General features: G+C 36.5%; 1 protein-coding gene across 2 annotated transcripts in view; it reads left to right on the top strand.

The window, feature by feature from the left end:
* Positions 1–22577, top strand: part of LOC111142981 (tripartite motif containing 33) — a 115298-nt gene that overhangs the window by 80951 nt on the left and 11770 nt on the right. For both annotated transcript variants that reach the window (XM_022496353.1, XM_022496352.1), the window contains exons 6-14: positions 965–1079; positions 3163–3309; positions 3781–3898; positions 5297–5571; positions 6386–6550; positions 9786–9986; positions 17418–17550; positions 19290–19353; positions 21485–21644. In XM_022496353.1, the coding sequence (XP_022352061.1) occupies positions 965–1079; positions 3163–3309; positions 3781–3898; positions 5297–5571; positions 6386–6550; positions 9786–9986; positions 17418–17550; positions 19290–19353; positions 21485–21644 (1378 nt within the window). The remainder of the gene's footprint in view (positions 1–964; positions 1080–3162; positions 3310–3780; positions 3899–5296; positions 5572–6385; positions 6551–9785; positions 9987–17417; positions 17551–19289; positions 19354–21484; positions 21645–22577) is intronic.

The following is a 22577-nucleotide window of genomic DNA, read 5'->3' as shown; positions in this document are numbered from 1 at the left end:
GTAATTAGCACTCTTACTTTTAAAAAGACATCTTCCACTTACTTTAGTAAGATAAGGACAGAATTGAATAAAATTTTCAAATAAGTGCCCAAACAAGCGCTGATGTATAGACAAAGGAGGGAAAATTACATTATAATTACTCAGACTGCATTAAAGTTACTCAAATTTGAATTGGGCAAATAAAGGACATTTTAGAGGTTGAAAGTATGAGAAATAGTTTGTAAAGAAGTAGAATGTATAAAAGTTGAAGGCTACTTTCTTTGATTGTTTAACATTTTATGTATTTATATTGGTGGGATCCCTCTCCCCCACTCCATGAAATAGGTTATTAGCTATTTCATATCTGCAACTAAACCTTTCATTACCGAAATGGGGGCTTATACCTATTCTAAAACATCTAGCACATTTTGTAAATGGATTGAAGTTGTTTTATACCCTTAATTCTGTACAGTAGGAAAACTGTTTTGGGAAGAACCTATGGGGGGGGGAGCATGTATCAGAACCCACATTTGAAGTGATTAAGTTACAGGAGAAAATAAATGCTTCAAAGCTTAATTCCTATTATTCTAACCGATAATTACTGTTTGCAACATTGTTCTTTTGCACATTGTTCTTAAAAAGTGTTTAGTAGATCCAACATGCCATATTTGACACTAGACAGGAATTGCTGATGTCAGATGTTTCTATATCACATTCATGTCATAGAAACTAAAGGAGATTACCATTTAGACTAATAAACTGGCCTTTATAAATTTAATTTAAAATTACTACATATTCCATTCTTTATATATAACTTGTTTGGACCAAATTGAGTGCTCAGGTCTACCGAAACATAAGTTGTACATTTTGACAAAGGTTTAATTTTAATTACTCTCTTTAAGTGCCCAGTTGGATGAATTTCTGTAACAGTTGATGATTCAGAGACATAGGATAAATAACCTAATGATGCATTTCTCTTATTCAGGATAAAAGAAGTAAATGAGACTAACAAACGAGTAGAACAGGAAATTAAAGTGGCCATTTTCACCCTTATCAATGAAATTAATAAGAAAGGAAAATCTCTCTTACAGCAGCTAGAGGTACGGTTCAAAGCCAAAATAAAACAAAAACTGCTTCTGTTGCTCTTTAGCTGTTTTTAATGTTTATTGAAAGCTCTTTTAGAGTGGTTGGGGGGGGCATGGAAGTAAAGAAAGTTAAAAACATTTTTTAAAATTTCATTTTCTATTGGAAAATAGAGCTTTATTGAGTTAGTTAATTTGCAGCCCAATTTAATAATACTGATTTTAGCTGCATAAATTAGGAGATAGAGTTGTCCTCTTAGGAATGAAAGAATTATTACTAAAATGTTCTATAAACAAAGACAAAGCCAACCTGCTACATCCTCCCCTTCCCCGATATAGGACCTCAATTTAATTTTTACATGTGAATGTATAGCCTTTGTGTGTTTCACTTTTATTTTAAAAATATTCCACAGTTTTGCTAAAAATGGTGCTCATTTTGAAATTTATAAACTTTAAACATAATGATAATTTTGTTGTACTGTTTCTGTGTTGCATATTTTGAGATTAATATGTAGATACAAATTTTTAGATGAGAATCCAGTCAATTTGTGAAATCCAAATTAAGTTTTAAACAAAACGTCCCCTCTACTGACCAGAGTTGATTGGTTTTCAAAATTTGGTGCTCTGTAGTAGGCTTAGATGATACAGAGTTGTGTTTTCTGCACCATTAAATGGTAGCAATTTAAACTATGTATTTGGTTTTTTTACTTCCATTGCTATTAACCTCAAATTTTCCACAGTAGTGTTTTTTTATTGTCTGTTTCATTCCTTCATAGACCATTGTAGAAATATTAGACACATAGTTACACAGAAATGAAAGAAATTATGTTGGCAGTGTTATTTCTGAATTTTATCTTTTGAAATACATTTTTTTTTTTATTGAGACACAGTTGTGAGGTTAAAAGTATTCTCACACATACTGTTAAAGTTGGAGGTCTCTTTCCTATTGTACATCCAGCTGATGCATTTAACTGTTAGATTTTTGTTTTCAAAAGGACTGTGAATGGAGAGTATTGAGCAGCAACTGTTTTTGATAGCCTTTTAAGTTACTGCAAGTACATTTTAAGTATAGGTCTAAAATAATGTTCTTAAACTGTTTCAAGAATTTTTGAGTGAAAAGATGCCTCTTAATACTAAAATATACGGAAATACCAAGTGATAAATCTGCCACATATTCCTAATATGCTGAATATAAACAATAGATGTTTCCTAGTGTAATACGTTCTTAAACTTTGTAAAATAGAGGTTTTCCTAAGCTTTGTAAAAGGGATAATTTCCAGGGAAGTTGTGAATCAAGCTTCTATCAGTTGAATGCTTTTGTCACCTGTTTTACATTACAAAATGAGCAATTTGTTTTCTTAGGGAAAAAAAATTGTCCAGTAAATCAACTTGAGGCATTAAGAAAAGGCTAAGTACCAAGTAGATATGTTGTTTGGCATGCCAAATGTCAAAGTGTATATAGAACATCACCTGTTGCTTCTAGGAGTTTCGTTCCCAGATAGTTTAACTTTACTTTGCAGCATTTCCCCCCGAACTGGTCCTTCAACTCTTACTGACTTTCTTGTTCTTTTATGAACTTTTGTCGTTTTAAAAGTTCCGCTAACTCTGCTCTTAGAACTTTCAAATTAGTTTCTCATTTTGTCTCAAGTATTTAAAGGAAGAGATTTTAACTCCAGCTTCATGATGCACCAGTAGATGGCACTTGCAACACAAAATTTTCTTTTGTCTGAAAAGTACAGAGTTGAGTGTATCGTATTTCTAAAGGTCAGCTCATTATGCGATAGATTCTATGTATTGCATCAGCCTAATAGATACTGTTTTTAATAAGGACATTTTTATCTTCTGAAGGAAAAGAGAGACATCCACTAACATTAATATCTGTATATGGAATGTCCCTTGTTAGCTTAGAGAACTCAAGTTTTAGGTCCGTTTTTGTTAGTGAATTTTTTTTTTTTTTGATCAGAGACTCATTAAATAATGAGGTGCTTGTTAACTTCTCCTAATTTTAAAAAGTAATGTAGGTATTCTGTTCATTTGCAATAAAAATTGTGAGTTGAATTTTTCACATAGAATTTTTCATTGAATTCTTGTTTTGTTTCAGAACGTTACAAAAGAAAGACAGATGAAGTTACTGCAGCAGCAGAACGACATCACAGGCCTTTCCCGGCAGGTGAAGCACGTTATGAACTTTACGAACTGGGCAATTGCGAGTGGCAGCAGCACAGCACTACTGTACAGCAAGCGACTGGTGAGACACATAGTATAGTATATTTATGGTCTTTAAGTTGACTTATTAAGATATTTCCTTCAGGGAACTGCACTTGTATGAAGTATAGATTTTGTATTTTTGCAAGTGTAACCACCACCATGTTAAGATACAGAAAAATTCCACCACCCACAAAAGTTTCCTTATTCCCCTCTACTCCTGACCCTAGGCAACCACTAGTCTGATTTCTTTTATTTTCTAGAATTGCATATGAATGGAATCATAAAGTATTTACTGACCTGAAGATACCTAGTATCATGATGTAGTTTATCACCAGAAATATCAGAAGTTCAAGCATGTGCATTTGATTGCTTATATAGTTAGTCTTTTAAACACATACTGTCTCATCTGAGATTGACATTACGGGGCTACATGAGCTTTTTATGTCTTTATCATTTATGTTTTTGTGATACTTATAATTTTTAAGACTAATGTGAATTTTTTCCCTTTAAGATTACTTTTCAATTGCGCCATATTTTGAAAGCACGGTGTGATCCTGTGCCTGCTGCTAATGGAGCAATTCGTTTCCATTGTGATCCCACCTTCTGGGCAAAGAATGTAGTCAATTTAGGTGAGAAATAATTAGCTTTATGAATGTAACGGGGAACAGCGAATTAGGAGGAGAAAACATCTCAAGCAAATTTTAAATACTTAAAGCTTCACTCTAACATGTAAATTTCTTGGAAAATATGTTCCTCATTGGAAACTCACTTGAGCTATGTTCATGACATCTATAAGGATGTTGAGAATCTCCTATGTGTATCATTGCTAACATTTCCTCCACATCTTTTAAAATTGATAATGACTATTTCATGTCAAAAACTTAGCAAACGGGGCTTTGTTCTCTGGAGGAATTTATTAGATGCTTAGTAGTTTGCATATTAATTGTACCAAATTGTCCACTAGAGGAGGACTTCAGGATGCTGATGTGTCTGAAAGTCATGTACTGAGGAAGGTTTGAAAGATAAGAGTAGCTCTTTTCCACATGAAAGAGAAATGGACTTTACTCTTGTTACTCCACAGTGTGGACCTGCTGACCATAGATGAGGGTTACAGGGAGACAGACAAACAGCTCAATTTACAACAAAGGCAAAAAACTTCTCGACAGTTAGAATTGTCTGCAGATTGAGTAAACTCACTTTCAGCATAGGTCCTCACCATTGGAAGTTGTAAAAGCAGTGGTGGATGAATTTCTGTAAAAAATGTAGTCTTTGTGTACATTAAAATTTGGTTATAGCCTTAGATCAGGCATTAGCAAACCGTTTTTGTGTGGCATGTTAGCTAAGTTTGTTTTTTAAACAAACTTTAAACAAACATTTGAAAGGGTTGTAAAAACAAATGAAAATGAAAGAACATATGATAGATCTTATATGGCCTGCACGACCTAAAATATCTGACGCATTAAAGGAAAGGTTTGCCAACTCTGCCTTACATCAGACACTCCTAAAATTTGCTTTCTGTTCCTAGAAAACAGTGGGCTTTGTGAGAGGCAAGGAAAATGTTCATTTTTAGAGACATAAGTGGTTAAAACATTCCATGTTTCCGCAGACGGTTTTGGAGCAGTGTTACACTCTGCCCTGCAGGCTGTGGCAATTCAAAGGCAGATGGCATCAGCATTAGCAATCTTAGGTATCCTTGAATCAGTCTGGGAGACTTGATTTTGACTGACCGAATGGGCCTCTTCTGCAGATATCTCTTTTAGATTTTTAATTTTCTATGCATGTGTGTGAATGTAAATAAAGAATAAGGGCAGGTAATATATTATTCTGAAGAATCAAAAGTCAATTATTTGTCTTTGGACTGTTTCTGATTTTTATTATCTTTAAACCTAGCTCGCATCTCTGCTGTACTGTCAGAAGTTTGAGTGCTGATAGTTGTCAAAGGAGAGAGGAAAAGATAGTGACTAATCCACAAAGTAGATGATTTAATCATTTATATGCAAATTATTCTCATTTTTTAAATCCTTCAGGTAATCTAGTAATAGAGAGTAAACCAGCTCCTGGTTATACTCCTAATGTTGTAGTTGGGCAAGTTCCTCCAGGGACAAACCACATTAGTAAAACCCCTGGACAGATTAACTTAGCACAGCTTCGACTCCAGCACATGCAACAGCAAGTATATGCACAGAAACATCAGCAGTTGCAACAGATGAGAATGCAGCAGCCCCCTGCACCTGTATCAACAACCACAACAACAACACAGCAGCACCCTAGACAAGCAGCCCCACAGATGTTACAGCAACAGGTGAGTATTACAACATCATGGCATGATTGGCAAAAATTATGAAGGCCTTAAGATTACACTCTGTCCTGTAAGGATGCATTACACATTTCGATGTTACTAACAGGGACAGAGCTCAATGGTTAGAGTTTAAATATTTGCTCTTGGTTTGGCAGGGATTTGGGGAAGATGTGAGAAAAGGTGTTAAATAAAATACCATGGGAAACGAAATTAATTCACTAGTACTATGGAGGAGCAAAAGATTTTATTCCTCCAGACCAGATATTTTTTGTTTTTCACATGTGGTTTTGGGCCAAAAGGCCAGACAGCTTTTGCCTAGGATCTGATAAGTTCTTACTTACTTACCTACTTACTTATTTATTTAAGAAGGGGTTGGGGGAGAGGGAATCTGGAGCAGATGCCACACTGAATGCGGAGACCCGCACAGGGCTTGATCCCACGACCCTGGGATCAAAACCTGAGCTGAAATCAAGAGTCAGATGCTTAGCCGACTGAGCCACCCAGGGGCCCCAATCTGATAAATTCTTTAGGTATTTGTTCAAATCATTTGCATCCCTGTATCTCTCCTGATCTCCCCTTCCCCATCCAAATCAAAACCATTAATCCAGGGTTAGATAAGTTAATGTTAATAGGCTTTAAATATACACACACACATATACTGAGAGGAAGGGATTAGGGCTAGCGATGGGGCGAATGTGACTTACACTTTTTACTTTATGCCCTTCTGTCCTGACTGATTTTTACCATAACATTTTATAATTGAAAGGTAAATTTATAAAAAATATTATTACATAAATGCAATTTCTGCCTTTTGTAGCCTCCGAGATTGATCAGTGTGCAAACAATGCAAAGAGGCAACATGAACTGTGGAGCTTTCCAAGCCCATCAGATGAGATTGGCTCAGAATGCTGCCCGAATACCAGGGATACCCAGGCACAGCGGCCCTCAGTATTCCATGATGCAGCCACACCTCCAAAGACAAGTATGCCTAGAGTTACATTTGTAAGAATCATAAAATTTTAAAACTAAAAGACATCATGCTTCTTAATCATTTGGTGGGGGGGGGGGTTGCTGTGTGGCCATTGATAGCCTTGAGAATTTGATTGATGCTGTGTATCTTCTTGTCCCAGAAAAATACACGTACGCATGAATTCAATTTTAAGAGTTTCTTTAATGGGATTCAACTCATTATATACTGTGGGTTAAGAACCTCTAATCTAGTCTAACCAATTCATTTTACAGAAGTAAAAAACAAAGGAGCTCGTTATTTATCCATAATCACAAGAGGTAATGGTAAAGTTAAGATCAGAACCTTAGTGTCCTGAAATTGTTCCTCTAACGTTTTAATGCGGTATTTGGAACCTAATCTGTAAAAGGGACTTTGAAAACAATAGAGCTGTGCTATATGTTATTTAATTATTTAATCCCCCCTCCTTCTCTTTGCTTATTTTTCTTTTAAGGATATAGATGTGCCTACTCTTAAAAATAAATGTATTTAGAAACATGTTTTCTAATTTTTGCCTGAATAGCAGGTTATATTCGAATAGAAGTTAGGATTATAAAATCAGGCTACTTTTACATGTGATTTCTAGTTATAAAAGAATAAAGTTAATTTTATAATGTTATAGTGATATTTCTCAAAGCATCCTTTAATGACCATCAGAATGGCAGGGGTCATTGTCAGAAATAGATTCTGAAGCATAGTTACTGAAACAGAATTTCTAGGGGCAGAATACTTAGAAATAATAAATTTTTACTTAAATCTCAGATTAATCTGTATACTAAAGTTGGATAAACAGTCTCAGAGCAGTGGTCCTTCAACTTTTAGGCCCAAGTACCTCTGGAAAGACTTGAAAAATAAGTACTCCCTCATGTTTACAGTTGACATTTTAAAGTTCTATTATAAACTTAAGTTTAAATGGTTGCTGAGGACGAATTTTCTGGCATATTGTAAGTATTGACTTTATAAAGTAAAACCTTTGTATCATTCTTATAAACCAATCCACTAGAATCCCAAATACTGTAGCAAGCTCTTTTTTGTTTTGTTTTGTTTCTTTTAAAGATTTATTTATTTGACAGAGATCACAAGAAGGCAGAGAGGTAGGCAGAGAGAGAGAGGAGGGGAAGCAGGCTCCCTGCTAAGCAGAGAGCCCAATGTGGGGCTCGATCCCAGGACCTCGGGATCACAACCTGAGCTGAAGGCAGAGGCTTTAACCCACCAAGCCACCCAGGCACCCATTAAGCTCTTTTTTGAAGTCAAAATTTTATTGTCTTTTCTCCTTGGACTTGAATTGCTCTTCTATTTTTTCTACAGAATTTTATCTTAATGTACTTACGTTTGATAGACTTACAAATCAGTTAGTTGCAGTTTTCTGTGGGAAAAATGTCTCTCAATTTTAAAAATTCTTAAATTTCCAGCGACAGTAAGACAATATATTAAGCTTAAAAAGATTTTTTTCAGGATCAGATTTTCATTACAATAATTCCTAAACAATTGTTTAAGAATATTAGGAAACATAGGGGCGCCTGGGTGTCTCAGTGGGTTAAAGCCTCTGCTTTCGGCTCAGGTCATGATCCCAGGGTCCTGGGATCAAGCCCCGTATCGGGCTCTCTGCTCAGCAGGGAGCCTGCTTCTTCCTCTCTCTGCCTGCCTCTCTGCCTACTTGTGATCTCTGTCTGTCAAATAAATAAATAAAATCTTAAAAAAAAAAAAGAATATTAGGAAACATAAAAGTAAAATTCTTTTATGTATGCATTTCTTTATGAGATAGATGGAGTCTTTTCTCCCTTCCTATTCATTTATATATACTTGCATTTCTGTCATTTTTAGAGTAAGTTAGAATTCAACATTAATTTTCATTACTGTTTTTTTTCTGGTTTTGTTTTCTCATGATCCTCAGGAAATTTGTTCACAAAAGCCTATATCTGGTAATTAAAAGAATTTTCTCATTTTCCTCAGTTGTTTGAACTTTTTTTCCAGTTTTATTGATTAATTATCAACGTATATCACTGTATAAAGGCTTACACCATAATGGTTGGATTTTACATATATTGTGAAATGATTGCCACAATAGGTTCTGCTAACATCCATCATGTTATATAGATACAATAAAAAGAAGAGAAACAAATTTTTTTCCTCCTTATAATAAGAACTCTTAGGATTTATTGTTTTCTTTTCATGTTTTTTATTTAAATTCTAGTTAGATAACATACAATGCAATATTGGTTTCAGGAGTAGAATTCAGTGATTTATCACTTACATACAACACCCAGTGCTCATCACAAGTACCCTCCTTTAATGCCCATCACCCACCTAGCCCACCCCCCACCAACCCCCCTCCTCCACCCTTAGTTTGTTCTCTGTCTTTAAAGAGTATCTTATGATTTGTTTCCCTCTCTCTCTTTTTTTTTTTCTATTCTCCCCCCCACCAATATGTTCATCTGTTTTGTTTCTTAAATGCTACATATGAGTGAAATCATATGGTATTTGTCTTTCTCTGACTGATTTTGCTTAGGATAATATGCTCTAGCTCTACCCACATCATTGCAAATAGCAAGATTTAATTCTTTTTGATGGCTGAGTAATATGTGTGTGTGTGTACGTACCACATCTTCTTTAGGATTTACTTTTAACAGCTTTCCTGTATATCATACAACGGTGTTAAAACTGTGGTTGTATTGTATATGTAACATCCATAGAACTTTTTATCTCAAATGGAAGTTTGTACCTTTTCCCATTGACCACTTTCAGTTCCCCCTTCTCTCATCCTCTGCCTTTGGAAACCACAAATCTGAATTGTTTTTCTATGCAATTGCTTTGTTTTAAGATTCCACATATAAATGAGATCATATAGTATTTGTCTTCCTCTGTCTTATTTTACTTAGCATGATGCTTTCAGGGTCCATCCATGCTGTGGCAAATGATTGCCTGTTTTTTTATGGCTGAATAATACTCTGTATACAAACACACTCATGTACATTTTATACATGGCCAGACCCACATACATACCACGCCTTCCTTGTCCATTCATCTGTGCATGGACACAGGTTGCTTCTGTGTCTTGGCTATTGTTAAGATAGTGTTAACTTCTTTGTTTCTCAGTCACAGGTGTCAAACATTTGTGAATCTTCCCTAAACTAAAAAGTGTTGTGAAGGTATAGTTCATATTAGGATATCTTGGCAGATCATGTAATGATAACATCTTTTTTCTTAACAGCACTCAAACCCAGGGCATGCTGGACCCTTTCCTGTTGTGTCGGTGCACAACACCACAATCAATCCAACCAGCCCTACTACAGCTACCATGGCAAATGCAAATCGAGGTCCCACCAGCCCATCTGTTACAGCAATAGAGCTAATCCCCTCAGTTACCAATCCTGAAAACCTTCCATCACTGCCAGATATTCCACCCATACAGGTTTGTATCTAAGTTGAATGAGAGATTTAAAACCTCATGTTAATTAAGGAGCTAAGGGTATATCTTTTCTTTTTTTTTTTTTTCTTTCTTTACCTTCCCTTCCCTTCCCTTCCTTTCCCTCTTCCCTCTTCCCTCTTCCTTCTTCCTTCCCTCTTCCCTTTCCTCCTTCCTTTCTCCTTTCCCCTTTCCTTTCCCCTTTCATTTTTCAGGAGAAACGTGTTTTGAAATTTCCAAAGAGTAGAGTATAATATTTGATTTTTAAAAGTTATATATGCTAAAACCAGCATGCCTCAGTATTTTAAAGTTTAAAGATCTCGGCTTTGTTAATCTTTCTGCCACTTGCCAACAGACAAACCTTGTGTTAGACAAAGTACTTGATCTATAAATTTGGATCCAGAGAGGACATGCAGGACCAAAATGTGGTCATGTATTTGCCAGTCTTCTGTTAAGTCTAAAAGGGATGGTGTACCCCTTGTGCAAACAGGTTGGACTAAGAAAGGAAGAAGTTGGAAAGTCTAGAAATTAGGCACTTTGGTGGAGGTAGTGCATAATAAGAGAGAAAGTGATGGTGAAAAGTAGAAGATAAAAAAGGTGAAGGTCCCTCTGAGGCTTCTGTCCCTTTCACCTGTAGCATTTTCCTGAAGAAAAATATCTTGTAGTGCCTTCTCAAATTTCATGAATTCATTTGAATTAAAAGCATTTTATTTTTTATTTTTATTTTTTTAAGATTTTATTTATTTATTTGACAGAGAGACACAGTGAGAGAGAAGAAACACAAGCAGGGGGAGTGGGAGAGGAAGCAGGTTTCCTGCTGAGCAGTGAGCCAGATGCAGGGCTCGATCCCAGAACCCTGGGATCATTACCTGAGCCGAAGGCAGCTGATTAACCGACTGAGCTACCCAGGCACCCCTAGACGCATTTTATTAAAAATTTTTTTTTGGGCCGGGGGGCACCTGGGTGGTCCAGTTGTTAAGCACTGACTCTTGATTTTGGCTCAGGTCATGAACTCATGGTCCCGTGTCAGGCTCTGTGCTGAGCGTAAAGCCTGGTTGGAACTCTCCCTCTGCCTCTCCCCCCTACATGCTTACTTCCTTGCTCTCAAATAAATAATATATATATATATATATATATATATATATATATATATATATATATAAAATTTATTTATTTTGGATGCAGCATACAAACTATTTAATAAAAAAATAATAGACAAAGTCAAACAGGCACTTATTAATAAGAGAAAAACTGACTAGAAGAAATTTATCTTAAATACTTGGCTGGCTCCATCAGTGGAAATTGCAATTCTTGGTCTTAGGTTGTGAGTTAAAGCCCTACATTGGGTATAGAAGTTACTTTAAAAAAAAAAACAAAAAAAACCCCATGTTATTGTAACTTAATTCCAGTTGCATTTAACTGAGCTCCATTGCTGAGAATACAACTCATGCACAGTTATGGATGAATGATTTGTACATTTTTAGATATTCACTGAATACTACCTTACATACACATATATAGTAAATTTGAAAAAGGTTTAATTAATGATCCCCAGATATACTTCATTTTTGTTGATATTTTGGAAGAGGTCATTTAAGAGAATAGTCCGTGATTCTGGCTTATGGGTTGTGTAATGAACCCAACTTAGACTCTGTTGGACACCAGGTCTCTTCCACTTCCCTTCAGACATCAAATGGGTTTTGGGTACTTGTTTGGAAAGTTCTCTGGGTAACATGACATGCCAGTACTCCTTGTGCTCGTCAAAATACTTGTTCAAGTTGGTAGATTGGCTTGTGGGCAGGGTGGGTGGAAGCACTAAGGCACTAGGAGTAGGCACACCAGACTGCTTGTTCGCATCAAGCCAAGGCAATGACTTGAGAAATAGCATTTTGTTTATAAATTTAAGTATAGTCTTTGAAGTTATACCGAGTCGTCCTCACATGCATTGTATGAGTTATTCAGAGTCAAGGGTCACCAGGGGAGCAGGGAGCAGTGAAATTAATAAGACACTGGGGCCCTTGATTGCATTTTAATATTTTTATGTATTTAATGGATTTTATAAGAGTTAGTTTTAAAGGATGTTTCTTTAACTTCAAAATTGCTTCAAAATCACTAGCTCATTGTGAATTCTTTAAATCTTATTGTTTCTCTAATATTAGGAGACATCCTGTTTGGCTGAGTGAATGGAAGTTGTATTGGTGCTGAAAGGACTGAACAATATAGAATGGGAAATTTGAGAATATATCTATAAAAAGTGGAATTTCTATTTTTAAGATTTATTTATTTGAGAGAGAGAGTGCATGCACGAGCAGGGGGAGGGGCAGAGGGAAAGCCTCTCAGACAGACTCCTTGCTGAGCATGGAAACTGAAGCAGGGCTCTATCCCACAATCCTGGGATCATGACCTGAGCCGAAATCAAGAGTCAGATGCTTAACTGACTGAGCCACCCAGGTACCCCTCAAGTAAAATTTCTAAGTCATAAGCTTACAGCTTACAAAGCATTTTCACAGGCAGTATATCAGTTTTTTATGTAAAAACATCTTGTGGTAATGTGATACCCCTATCTTATGGATGAGAGTAAGAAAAGTTAGTGACTGGTCACCCACTACATGGAAAAGTTGGAATTCAAAGCTCAGACTCCTGATTACAAGTTTGGTTTTCTCCCCACTATCCATAGAGATAGTAGGGAGATAGTTCAGGATTGTAGGCCTGGAAAGGTTTAGTATTGAGAGCTTTTGGGCAACTATAGAGAGGTATGTATAGTGTTAAAAGAATCATTCAAGTTTTGCTAAATACTTAATATATGCTAAAGTCCTTGGTGATTGAGAATAAGAAGATAAATAAAACTTGGTTCCAGGTCTTAAGAAACTTTCAAAAGGAAAAGAAGTTTGCTAATGTCTTATTTAACATAATTTGCTAGGCTGTTTTGACCTTGGTTTGGTGTTTTCTGACAGAGACCAGATGGAGGAAATATAGATGCTACCTATCTTTGAAAAGCTGGGCGTCATAATCAGACTTTCCTTTTTATCACCTACTTTTTTTTTTATTAAAGATTTTATTTTACTTGAAGAGATCACAAGTAGGCAGAGAGGCAGTGGGGGAAGCAGTCTCCCCTCTGAGCAGAGAGCCCGATTCAGGGCTCGATCCCAGGACTCCAAGACCATGACCTGAGCTGAAGGCAGAGGCTTAACCCACTGAGCTACCCAGGTGCCCCATCACCTACTTTTAAAAATTGAGATATAATTCAGATACCAGAAAGTCCAATTTTTAAAAATATACAATTCAACATTTTTAGTATATGTACAAGATTGTGAACCATTACCACTATTTCTATAACATTTTTATTTACCCCAAAAGACTATCCATTAGCAATCACATTTCCCTCTTTCCCAATCTCTGGAAACCATTAATTTACTTTATGTTTCTATGGTTTTGCCTCTTCTAGACATTTTGCATGTGCGGAATCATATAATATATGGCCTTTTGTGCCTTGCTTCTTTCACTTCACAGTGTTTTGTAGGTCCATCCTTGTTGTAGCCTGCATCAGTACTTAATTCCTTTTTATGTCTGAATATTCCATTGTATGGATATGCCACATTTGTTCATGGGCTCATCAGTTGTGGACATTTGGGTTTCCACTTTTTGACTGGTAAGGAATAATGCTATGAACTTACTTATACAAGTTTTTGTATGAACACAGGTTATTGGTTCTCTGTGGTAAATTTCTAGGAGTGAAATTACTGTGTCATATATTGTATAAGTTTTTGAGGAACTGCCAAACTTTTCCACAGTGGATGCACCATTTTACATTCCCACCAACAGTGTGTGAGGATTTCAGTTTCTACACATTCTTACCAACACCTGTTACTGTCAGGTACTTTTAAAACTAGAGGTGGTTACCATGAAAACACAGCTATAGTAGGAAGTAGTTAACCAAACGAACCAAGAACAGAAAGGGAAAGAAACCTGTCCTCTCTTTAAGAATCACTTACTTTCTCTCCTATCCCGTTAGTTGCCATGGTGTAGTAAGAAGAAACCTTGTGGGGGCTACACAGGAACTAGACAAGGTAGCATTAACTATGTAATGCAATTCAGAAGTAAATTCAAAGGCAGTTTTGGATATTTGCTGATTTATCTTAATATAGTAGTCATGACAGCCATCCAGGATTAGAAGTTGATCTAAATAGAATTCTCTCAAAGTAAATTGTATTTTATTTTGCTCTACTGTCCATTTCCAGCATAGTGAAAATGAATGTTTGTAATTTATACCTTGAGGTGATAGATGATGAACTCGAATACTTTTTGAATTCATAAATGAATATTAGATTCTGTTCAGATTAGATTATAATTAATAGGTGTAATGTTCTTTTTTTTAAAGATTGTATTGAGAGAAAGTGTATGTGAGTGGGTTGGAGGGAGCAGAGGGAAAGGGAGAGAAAATCTTAAGCAGACTCCAAACTAAGCGCAGAGCCTGACAGAGGGCTCAGTTCCAGGACCGTGAGATCATGACCCTTGCCGCAATCAAGAGTTGGATGCTTAACTGACTGAGCCACCCAGGTGCCCCGATAGATATTTATTCTAATGGTTTATTCTTTTTTTTTTTTTAAAGATTTTATTTATTTATTTGATAGAAATCACAAGCAGGCAGAGCAGTAAGCAGAGAGAGGGGGAAGCAGGCTCCCTGCTGAGCAGAGAGCCCAATTCGGGGCTCGATCCCAGGACCCTGGGATCATTATCTGAGCTGAAAGCAGAGGCTTAACGCACGCACTGAGCCACCCAGGTGCCCCTCTAATGGTTTATTCTTTATAAAGAATTTTTTGTATTTGGCATACGTAGTAACTATTTATCTGGATACTGTATTGGATATTATGAAGTTTTGGGGAAACTATGTATTTCTGATATTCATATGTAAACTTAAATGTTATGGGGTACCCATTTCTGCACTGTGCTCTTAGTACTAACTAAATGCATCAGTCTTTTCTCCCCATCTTTACCAACCTGATAGGTAAAACAATATTCTTGATTTCTTTTGATTACATTTCTTTTATTTGTATGCATGGTTGCCTTTTCTTAGGTTCACTGATGATTTGTATTTCTTCTCTGGATTGTCTTTTTCCTTTTAATTTATAGAAGTTAGTTATATAACACATGTTCAAAGAACATTGAATTAATAAGTGAATTAATGTTTTTCCAGTTAGACTTTTTTTTTCCAGTTAGACTTATAACTTTATTAATGCTGACTCTTCACCCATGTCTAGTGAAGCCTGGGAGTGAATGCGTCAGCTAGCATTTCCTTATTGGGGGCTGTAGTGATGTCTTGGGGGCCCTTTTATGTACTTCCAGTTTGCCTCTTCAGAATCTGTCCACTCTTCTAGCCTTAGGCCTATCTATCTGGCCAGAGATACAAATTGCAGGTAAAGTATAGGACCGGTGGTAGAGTTCTAGGTAACCTGGGACTTTCATGTCTTTTTTTTTTTTTTTTTTTTTTTAAGATTTTATTTATTTATTTGACAGAGAGAGAGAATGGGGGAAGCAGGCAGAGAGCCTGATGCGGGGCTTAATCCCAGGACCCTGAGACCATGAACTGAGCCGAAGGCAGAGGCTCAACCCAGGTGCCCCTCATGTCTGTTTTAAATCATCCCCTCCTGGGGCACCTGGGTGGCTCAGTGGGTTAAAGCCTCTGCCTTCGGCTCGGGTCATGGTCCCAGGGTCCTGGGATCGAGCCCCACATCGGGCTCTCTGCTCGGCAGGGAGCCCGATTCCTCCTCTCTCTCTCTGCCTGCCTCGCTGCCTACCTGTGATCTCTATCTGTCAAATTAAATAAATAAATAAATAAATAAATAAATCATCCCCTGCTCCTTTGTGTTCAGGTGTGACATTGTAGCTTCCAGCTGTGGCCCATATTAAGAGCTCCCCCTCTTTAGAAACCCTCCACTTGATTAGTTGCAGCTAGGAATTCTCCTATAGTTACAGCTTACAAGTGAATTCTTGGCCAACAGCTGTGATCACCAGACAGGCACAACTCCTGATATTCCTTAATTGCCTCCCAATGAGCCCACTGCCTGCTATCACCTTCAGCCCTTTATGTTTCTAACATGAGGGTTTTTAAGGGCTTTAATGAGAAAGGCTTATTTACTTTTCAGAGTCCTCCTCCCTTGCCTGTGATATATTGTGACCTGCTTTATTTTGATCATTTTTCTATCAATCCAGTTCTACCTTGCTATATTTCTATAATTTTCTTCAAAGTTTCCACTTTGACGGCATCCTTTCCTGTTTTTATAACCATGAGATCAGTGTAATTTTGAGAGGAAAGGAGAGCAAGAAGTAAATGTATGTGTTCAGTTTTCTGTCTTGAATAAGAAGTAGATTTGCATAAAAGGTAATCTGCTTCTAGTGGGAGAGAAGCTTAAAAGGGGCAAGTATGGGCACAAGTTAGACCATATTCAAGATTGGCATTATTTAGGAGTAGTTTGACCATCTTCTACGGAGTAGTATAAGTAGTAAGTAGTGTAATTTTTCCTAAGGTAATTTTCATAATTAAATAGTATTTACTGTTTCTTACATAAATATTTCCTATTTCGTCATTACAGTTCTTCAGTGTAGTGGGAGGTTTTAAAGAGAGGAAACTGATGTTTAGGATGCTTGGTCCTCTGGCTTTAACCTACCACATTGCCTGTAAGTGAGAAAACGGCTCAGTTCTTCTGTGGGCTGCCCCAGGTTATAAGGGGCATTATATCCCAGGCTGAGGGCCTTATTTTGAATCTGAAATCTTTTTGTTTTTTATTTTTTATTTATTTTATTTTTTAAAAGATTTTATTTATTTGACAGATCACAAGCAGGCAGGGAGGTAGGCAGAGAAGGTGGGGGGGAAGCAGGCTCCCTGCTGAGCAGAGAGCCCATTGCGGGGCTTGATCCCAGGACCCTGAAATCATGACCTGAGTTGAAGGCAGAGGCTCAGCCCACTGTGCCACCCAGGCGCCCTGAGTCTAAAATCTTTTCAAAGCTTTCAAGTTAGGCACTGATGTGATTAAATTTCTGTTCAGGTGGTGATTCTGGCAGGACTGTGAATGCTGAAATAGAGGAAGACCAGATGGAGGAGGATGCTGATAAATAGGGTTCTTCATTGAGAAAAAGCAAGAGTCAGTGTGTCAAAGCGATTTTATTTTCATTGTAGAGCATGAAGGATTTAGTGAATTGTTAGGTTTCGTCTTGAACTGCCCCAGGTATTTGCTGAAAAGTATTAATTATAACTTTGTTCACAAAAACTTTAAACTATGTGCGTCCTCAGGAGAGGCTAAGGAAGCAACAAGTAAGCCAAGTTTGATCAAATGATCTGTTTGTTAGTAACTGTGAACATAAGCAGTTATACTAATGAAATTAATAACTTCTTCTCTGCTTTAATCAAAGCAAATTTATCATTTCATTCTTTCTTTTTAGTTGGAAGATGCTGGTTCAAGTAGTTTAGATAATCTACTAAGTAGATACATCTCAGGCAGTCATCTACCCCCACAGCCTACAAGCACCATGAATCCCTCCCCAGGACCCTCTGCCCTGTCTCCAGGATCATCAGGTAAAGCCATCAAAGGCACTGGCTTGTTTCTTTTTTTACAGCTGACCCTTGAACAACACGGGTTTGAACTGCACAGGTCCACATATCGTAGATTCTTTTCAGAGAATGTAGTACTGTAAGTGTATTTTCTCTTCCTTATGGTTTTTTAATAACATTTTCTTTGGCTTACTTTACTGTAAGAATACAGAATGTAATATACGTACCATGCAAAATATGTGTTAATTGACTGTTTATATTATCCTAAGGCTTCTGGTCAATAGTAGGCTTATCAGTAAAGTTTTTAGGGAGTCAAAAGTTATATGTGATTTTTGCACAATTGGGGGGTAGGTCAATGCCCCTAACTCTCACGTTGTTTAAGGGTCAACCGTATATGTATTAGGTTCTCCAGAAAAACAGAACCAATAGGAGGGGTGTGTGTGTATAGAGAGATTTTAAGGAATTGGCTCAAATGATTGTTAGGACTGGCAAGCTATAAGGCAGGTTAACAGGCTGGAGACCCAGGGCAAAGTAAATGTTACAGGCTTGAGTCTGGAGGCAGAATTTCTTCTTTTGGGGACCTCAGTCCTTTCTCTTAAGGTCTTCACCTGATTGGATGAGATCCACCCACACTGTGGAGCTTAATTGGTTTAGGCAGAAACTCAAGTGATTAAAATGTTAATCACATCTAAAGATACCTTCACAGCAATATCTAGATTGGTGTTTGGACAAACAACCAGGTAGCTATATTCTAGCCAAATTGATATATAAAATTGACCATCATAGTATCAAATCATACTTTTTTTTTGATGGCTCTTTCTAACTATATTTCTTCAAATACGGTTGACCGTTTTCAGCTAACTGAAGTAATATATGTATCTGTAGTATACACTGTTCAGAGCTATTAATTACCCCTCCCTCAACCCCCAGCAGTTTTCAGATTCTTTGCTAGGTATGTAGATGCATTTGCTTGTATTTTACGATACAGATGGTCAGTTGAAGAGTTCTTTGGTTTCATCCCATGTTTATGATTTATAAGATAGTGAAAAAATTAAAAAGTTGAGGAAAGACAAGTAAATTTTCAAATTGCAATTTTAAAACAAAAATTTACTGGAAACTATTAAAGTTGTGATTAATCAACTCTATGAGATACAAATCTCTTCCAAAACCTGATTGTTTTGTTGACCCAGTTATGAATGAATGATTAAAGCAACTCTGAACAGATTGACAGTGCAGAAGTGGTTATGGAGTTTATTTTTTTGGTTTAAATTAAATGTAACTTACTTCTTACTGAAACAGACCCCTCATTATTTCTTGAGTAAAAATAGTTCAAATTTAGATGTCAGTCTTTCATGAGATGCACCATTAATATGATTTTTAGTTGTAGAATTTTTAAAGTTTAATATAATTAATCCAGGGCTTCTAAAAGAATGAATAATTACTGGGACTCTAAGTAGGAGATTTACCAGATGGCTTATGGCAAGATGGCAAATAGCTTTCTCTTGACCTGATAGTTCTTATTGATTGGATATTGTTGCTCTGAGGAGGATTCTGAGAATCCTGTCTGGGCTCAGGTGACAGAAACTGGTTGATGCCTGCCCTGCCAAGGGTTATACATGCCATCCCTGATTTTGACACTAAGGCTAGGTCTGATTTCCAAGAATTGCTAAATTGCATTATAGTCATCTTTAATTCTAAATACTAGGTGGAATTCTGAATATTCTTATCTGCATTGATACTCATTTTGATGTATTATTTTCTAGGTTTATCCAATTCTCACACACCTGTGAGACCCCCTAGTACCTCTAGTACTGGCAGTCGAGGCAGGTGAGTATTAACATTATTAGTAATTTTTTTTCCCCCTTAAGAAAAATTTTGAATATGTATTTTAAAAAGTAGAAAATTACATTGAACTCTTATGCTTATCACCTGGCTTCAACAATTACCAAGTTATAGCCAGTCTTACCTCTTCTGTGTTCCCATACATTCCTCCCTGGTCTGGATTATTTTGAACCATTGCCATCTGCAGATATATTGACATCAAAATCTATTTATATGTTGAAGAAATATATTGTTTCCCATACAGAGTTTTCCCCAGCTTGTCATTTAAATAGAGTATGTGCTGTTTTTTTTTTTTTCCTCAGTGTTGATAATTTTGATCAGGGGGAAGTTGAGGCAAGAAGAATACTTCATTGATGGTGGCATGTACGTCCATCAGGGACATCTAATATTTGGCGGTTTTTGTTTGTGACCAGCCACCATTAATTGATCTTTGCCTAGCTCTTTTTTTTTTTTTAACTAGTTGAAAAATAGTGGTATTTTAATTATTGTGTTATTTCTTTTTGTGTACCAGTTTAGAATATCTCTAGAAAGAGAAACTTTTCTGTCACTGGCTATTTGGTTATAGGACAGGCAGAAGAGATTCTTTCTCTTTATTTCTGTTTGCATAATAGTTGATTCCCAGCACCTTCCAACAGGGACCAGTGAGTTTTTATTATTTCATGAACTCATATATTTAAACATTTTATATATTACTAACTATTAAAGATGTTATTATTATTTTTTTAAATATTTTATTTATTTATTTGACAGAGAGAGAGATCACAAGTAGGCAGAGAGGCAGACAGAGAGAGAGAAAGAGAGAGAGAGAGAGAGAGAGGAGAAAGCAGGCTCCCCGACAAGCAGAGAGCCCGACGCGGGACTCGATCCCAGGACCCTGAGATCATGACCTGAGCCGAAGGCAGAGGCTTATTAACCCACTGAGCCACCCAGGCGCCCCAGATGTTATTTTTATTGAAGGGTTATATTGTTCAGTCTTTGGCCTGTCAGAGCTTTTTCATTTTGGCTTCCTAGGCCTTTGGTATAACCCCAGTAGTCTTTGAAAGCTTCCTTATTTCTTGTTCTGAAATGATGTTCCAGGTTTGTCTTAACATATTTCCTGCCTCAGGCCTAGAGCCCACCATTTTTCTAAGAAATCTTGGTTGTATTAGTGAGGAAATAGTGCTTAGAGACAGTCTTCTGGGCACTAGGGACACTAGCTGCTGCTGATTTTTTTGTTATGCCTTTTTGGTGGACATAGCTAAGAAATGGGATGGTATTTGGCGTGTATTAACATAAGATAGAATAAATGTGTAAATGTTGCCTGATTTTTATACTTTAGTTTGAATAACTTAGTACGATGCAGGAAAGATTTAAGCTACATGTTTTTGTTTTGTTTTTTTTTAATTTGGGTTTGTGTGCATTTTGAAGACTAGTGCTATTAAATACTTGCTTGACTTTTTAATTATACCTTAAATAAATAATCAGTACTTTGAAAAGAAAAGTACTTTGAGCACTTGAGTAATTGAGTGAAAAAGGTGTTCATTCTCAGTAGCACTGCAGTCTTACCAGTTACTCACTTCTCTCGGTAGTGGTTTTGCTTTGTGGTCTAGATAGAACTGATGAGTCATAGACCTGTCCTCTTAACCTATCATTTTGTTGATTCAAATAAGGATATTCTGGGTTGTTGACTACTTGTTATTCTCTTCTCCCAATTTCCTGTCCTCAAAAACTAAAATAGAGTTTACTTTGAGGAGGCTTCATGAACTACTATTATTAATGCTGTTTTCTTCATTAGTTTGGGGGCAGAGAAGAATCGAAATTACTTTTATAGAGAAAAGCAATTGCTAACATTCTATATTAACTAGTCTGGGAAAATGCTTATTTACTGGATTTCTTTAATGACTTAGTATAAGTGCCTCACACCATAAAAACGTTTTTAGGTTCTTCTGAAAGTTTGATACACGTTTTTAAAGAATCTGAAGCTATGCTTATATCACACTTCTTTTACCTGCATTATAAGGTGTCTTTATCTTCTAGAAAGTTGGTTCTTTTCACTTTAATGAATATTACTTTTCATATAATTGATTTTATGTATATTATACAAGCACATTTGACTTTTTAAATTGTTTTTTATTAGCTGTGGGTCATCAGGAAGAACTGCTGAGAAGACAGGTCTTAGTTTCAAGTCTGATCAAGTGAAGGTCAAGCAAGAACCTGGGACTGAAGATGAAGTATGTAGCTTTTCAGGAGCTGTGAAACAAGAAAAGACAGAGGACGGCAGGAGGAGTGCCTGCATGGTAAGCTCCCACTGGGGCCTGTCAGGGATTCAAGGAGGCCATTTCATGGATTCTTCCATCTCTGCATATTAGACTGAATAGTGGTTCTACGGACACTTAAGCTTAATTATTTTTGGATATTTATGCCTGATATAATCCAAATATCTCTGTAATTCAAGTTTTTCTTCTAAGTGTCAGCTGTAATTTGTCACAAAAGGTTTAATTGTATTAAGGATTCATTTGAAATGATCTTTTAGTTTGTTATTGGTCAGTATTTTTGCCATGATTCTAAATTGGGTTCTATTTTGTTTTGACTTCATTAGTCATCTCAACAGTCACATTGAGTCTCAGGCCACAAAAGATCCTTTACTATTTTCCTGGATCTGTGAGTTCAGGATTAGGACTGCTGACGTGAAAGAAGTTTAATGATCAAAGAGTTGTGTGATGGGAAGATTGCCTTTGGCTTATGAATTATTAACCATTTAAGAGTTTTTCAGGTAGAACATTTTATAAAATTTATAATATAGAATGAAGGAAGGCCTCCTTCTCTTCCTCCTCCTGTGCTGACACCCCCCATTCCCCAGCAGTAAATTTTGATCTTGGTTTTTTTCTTCCTGCCCAGGCTTAGGTGTCATTTTCTACTTGGTTAGCGTATAGACATTTCAGGTTGGAGTATTAGCATATTTAACACAGTATATGTATATTTGAGAGTAAAGGGATTTAGCCTTGTATTTGGAGTAGTGTCCCATCATCCAGTATCCGATTTAGAAAGTGCCCGCAGAAAACTGGGTGCAGAAGGGTGGTGAAAGATTTCTTTACCATTTTCACAATCTTCTTACTTTAGTAAAATGATAAGTAGGCAGAATAACATTTCTTAAAAGCTATGCAACAGATTCTTGGGTGAAAAATAGGGTATCATAATCAGCTCTTTGTAGGAAAAGTATAACCCTATGC

This window comes from Enhydra lutris, unplaced genomic scaffold, assembly GCF_002288905.1.
Source record: "Enhydra lutris kenyoni isolate GAN:26980312 unplaced genomic scaffold, ASM228890v2 scaffoldscaffold9, whole genome shotgun sequence".
Classification (NCBI taxonomy): Eukaryota; Metazoa; Chordata; class Mammalia; order Carnivora; family Mustelidae; genus Enhydra; species Enhydra lutris.
The sequence above is the reverse complement of the archived record's forward strand: the minus strand, read 5'-3'. Positions and strand labels throughout refer to the sequence as shown.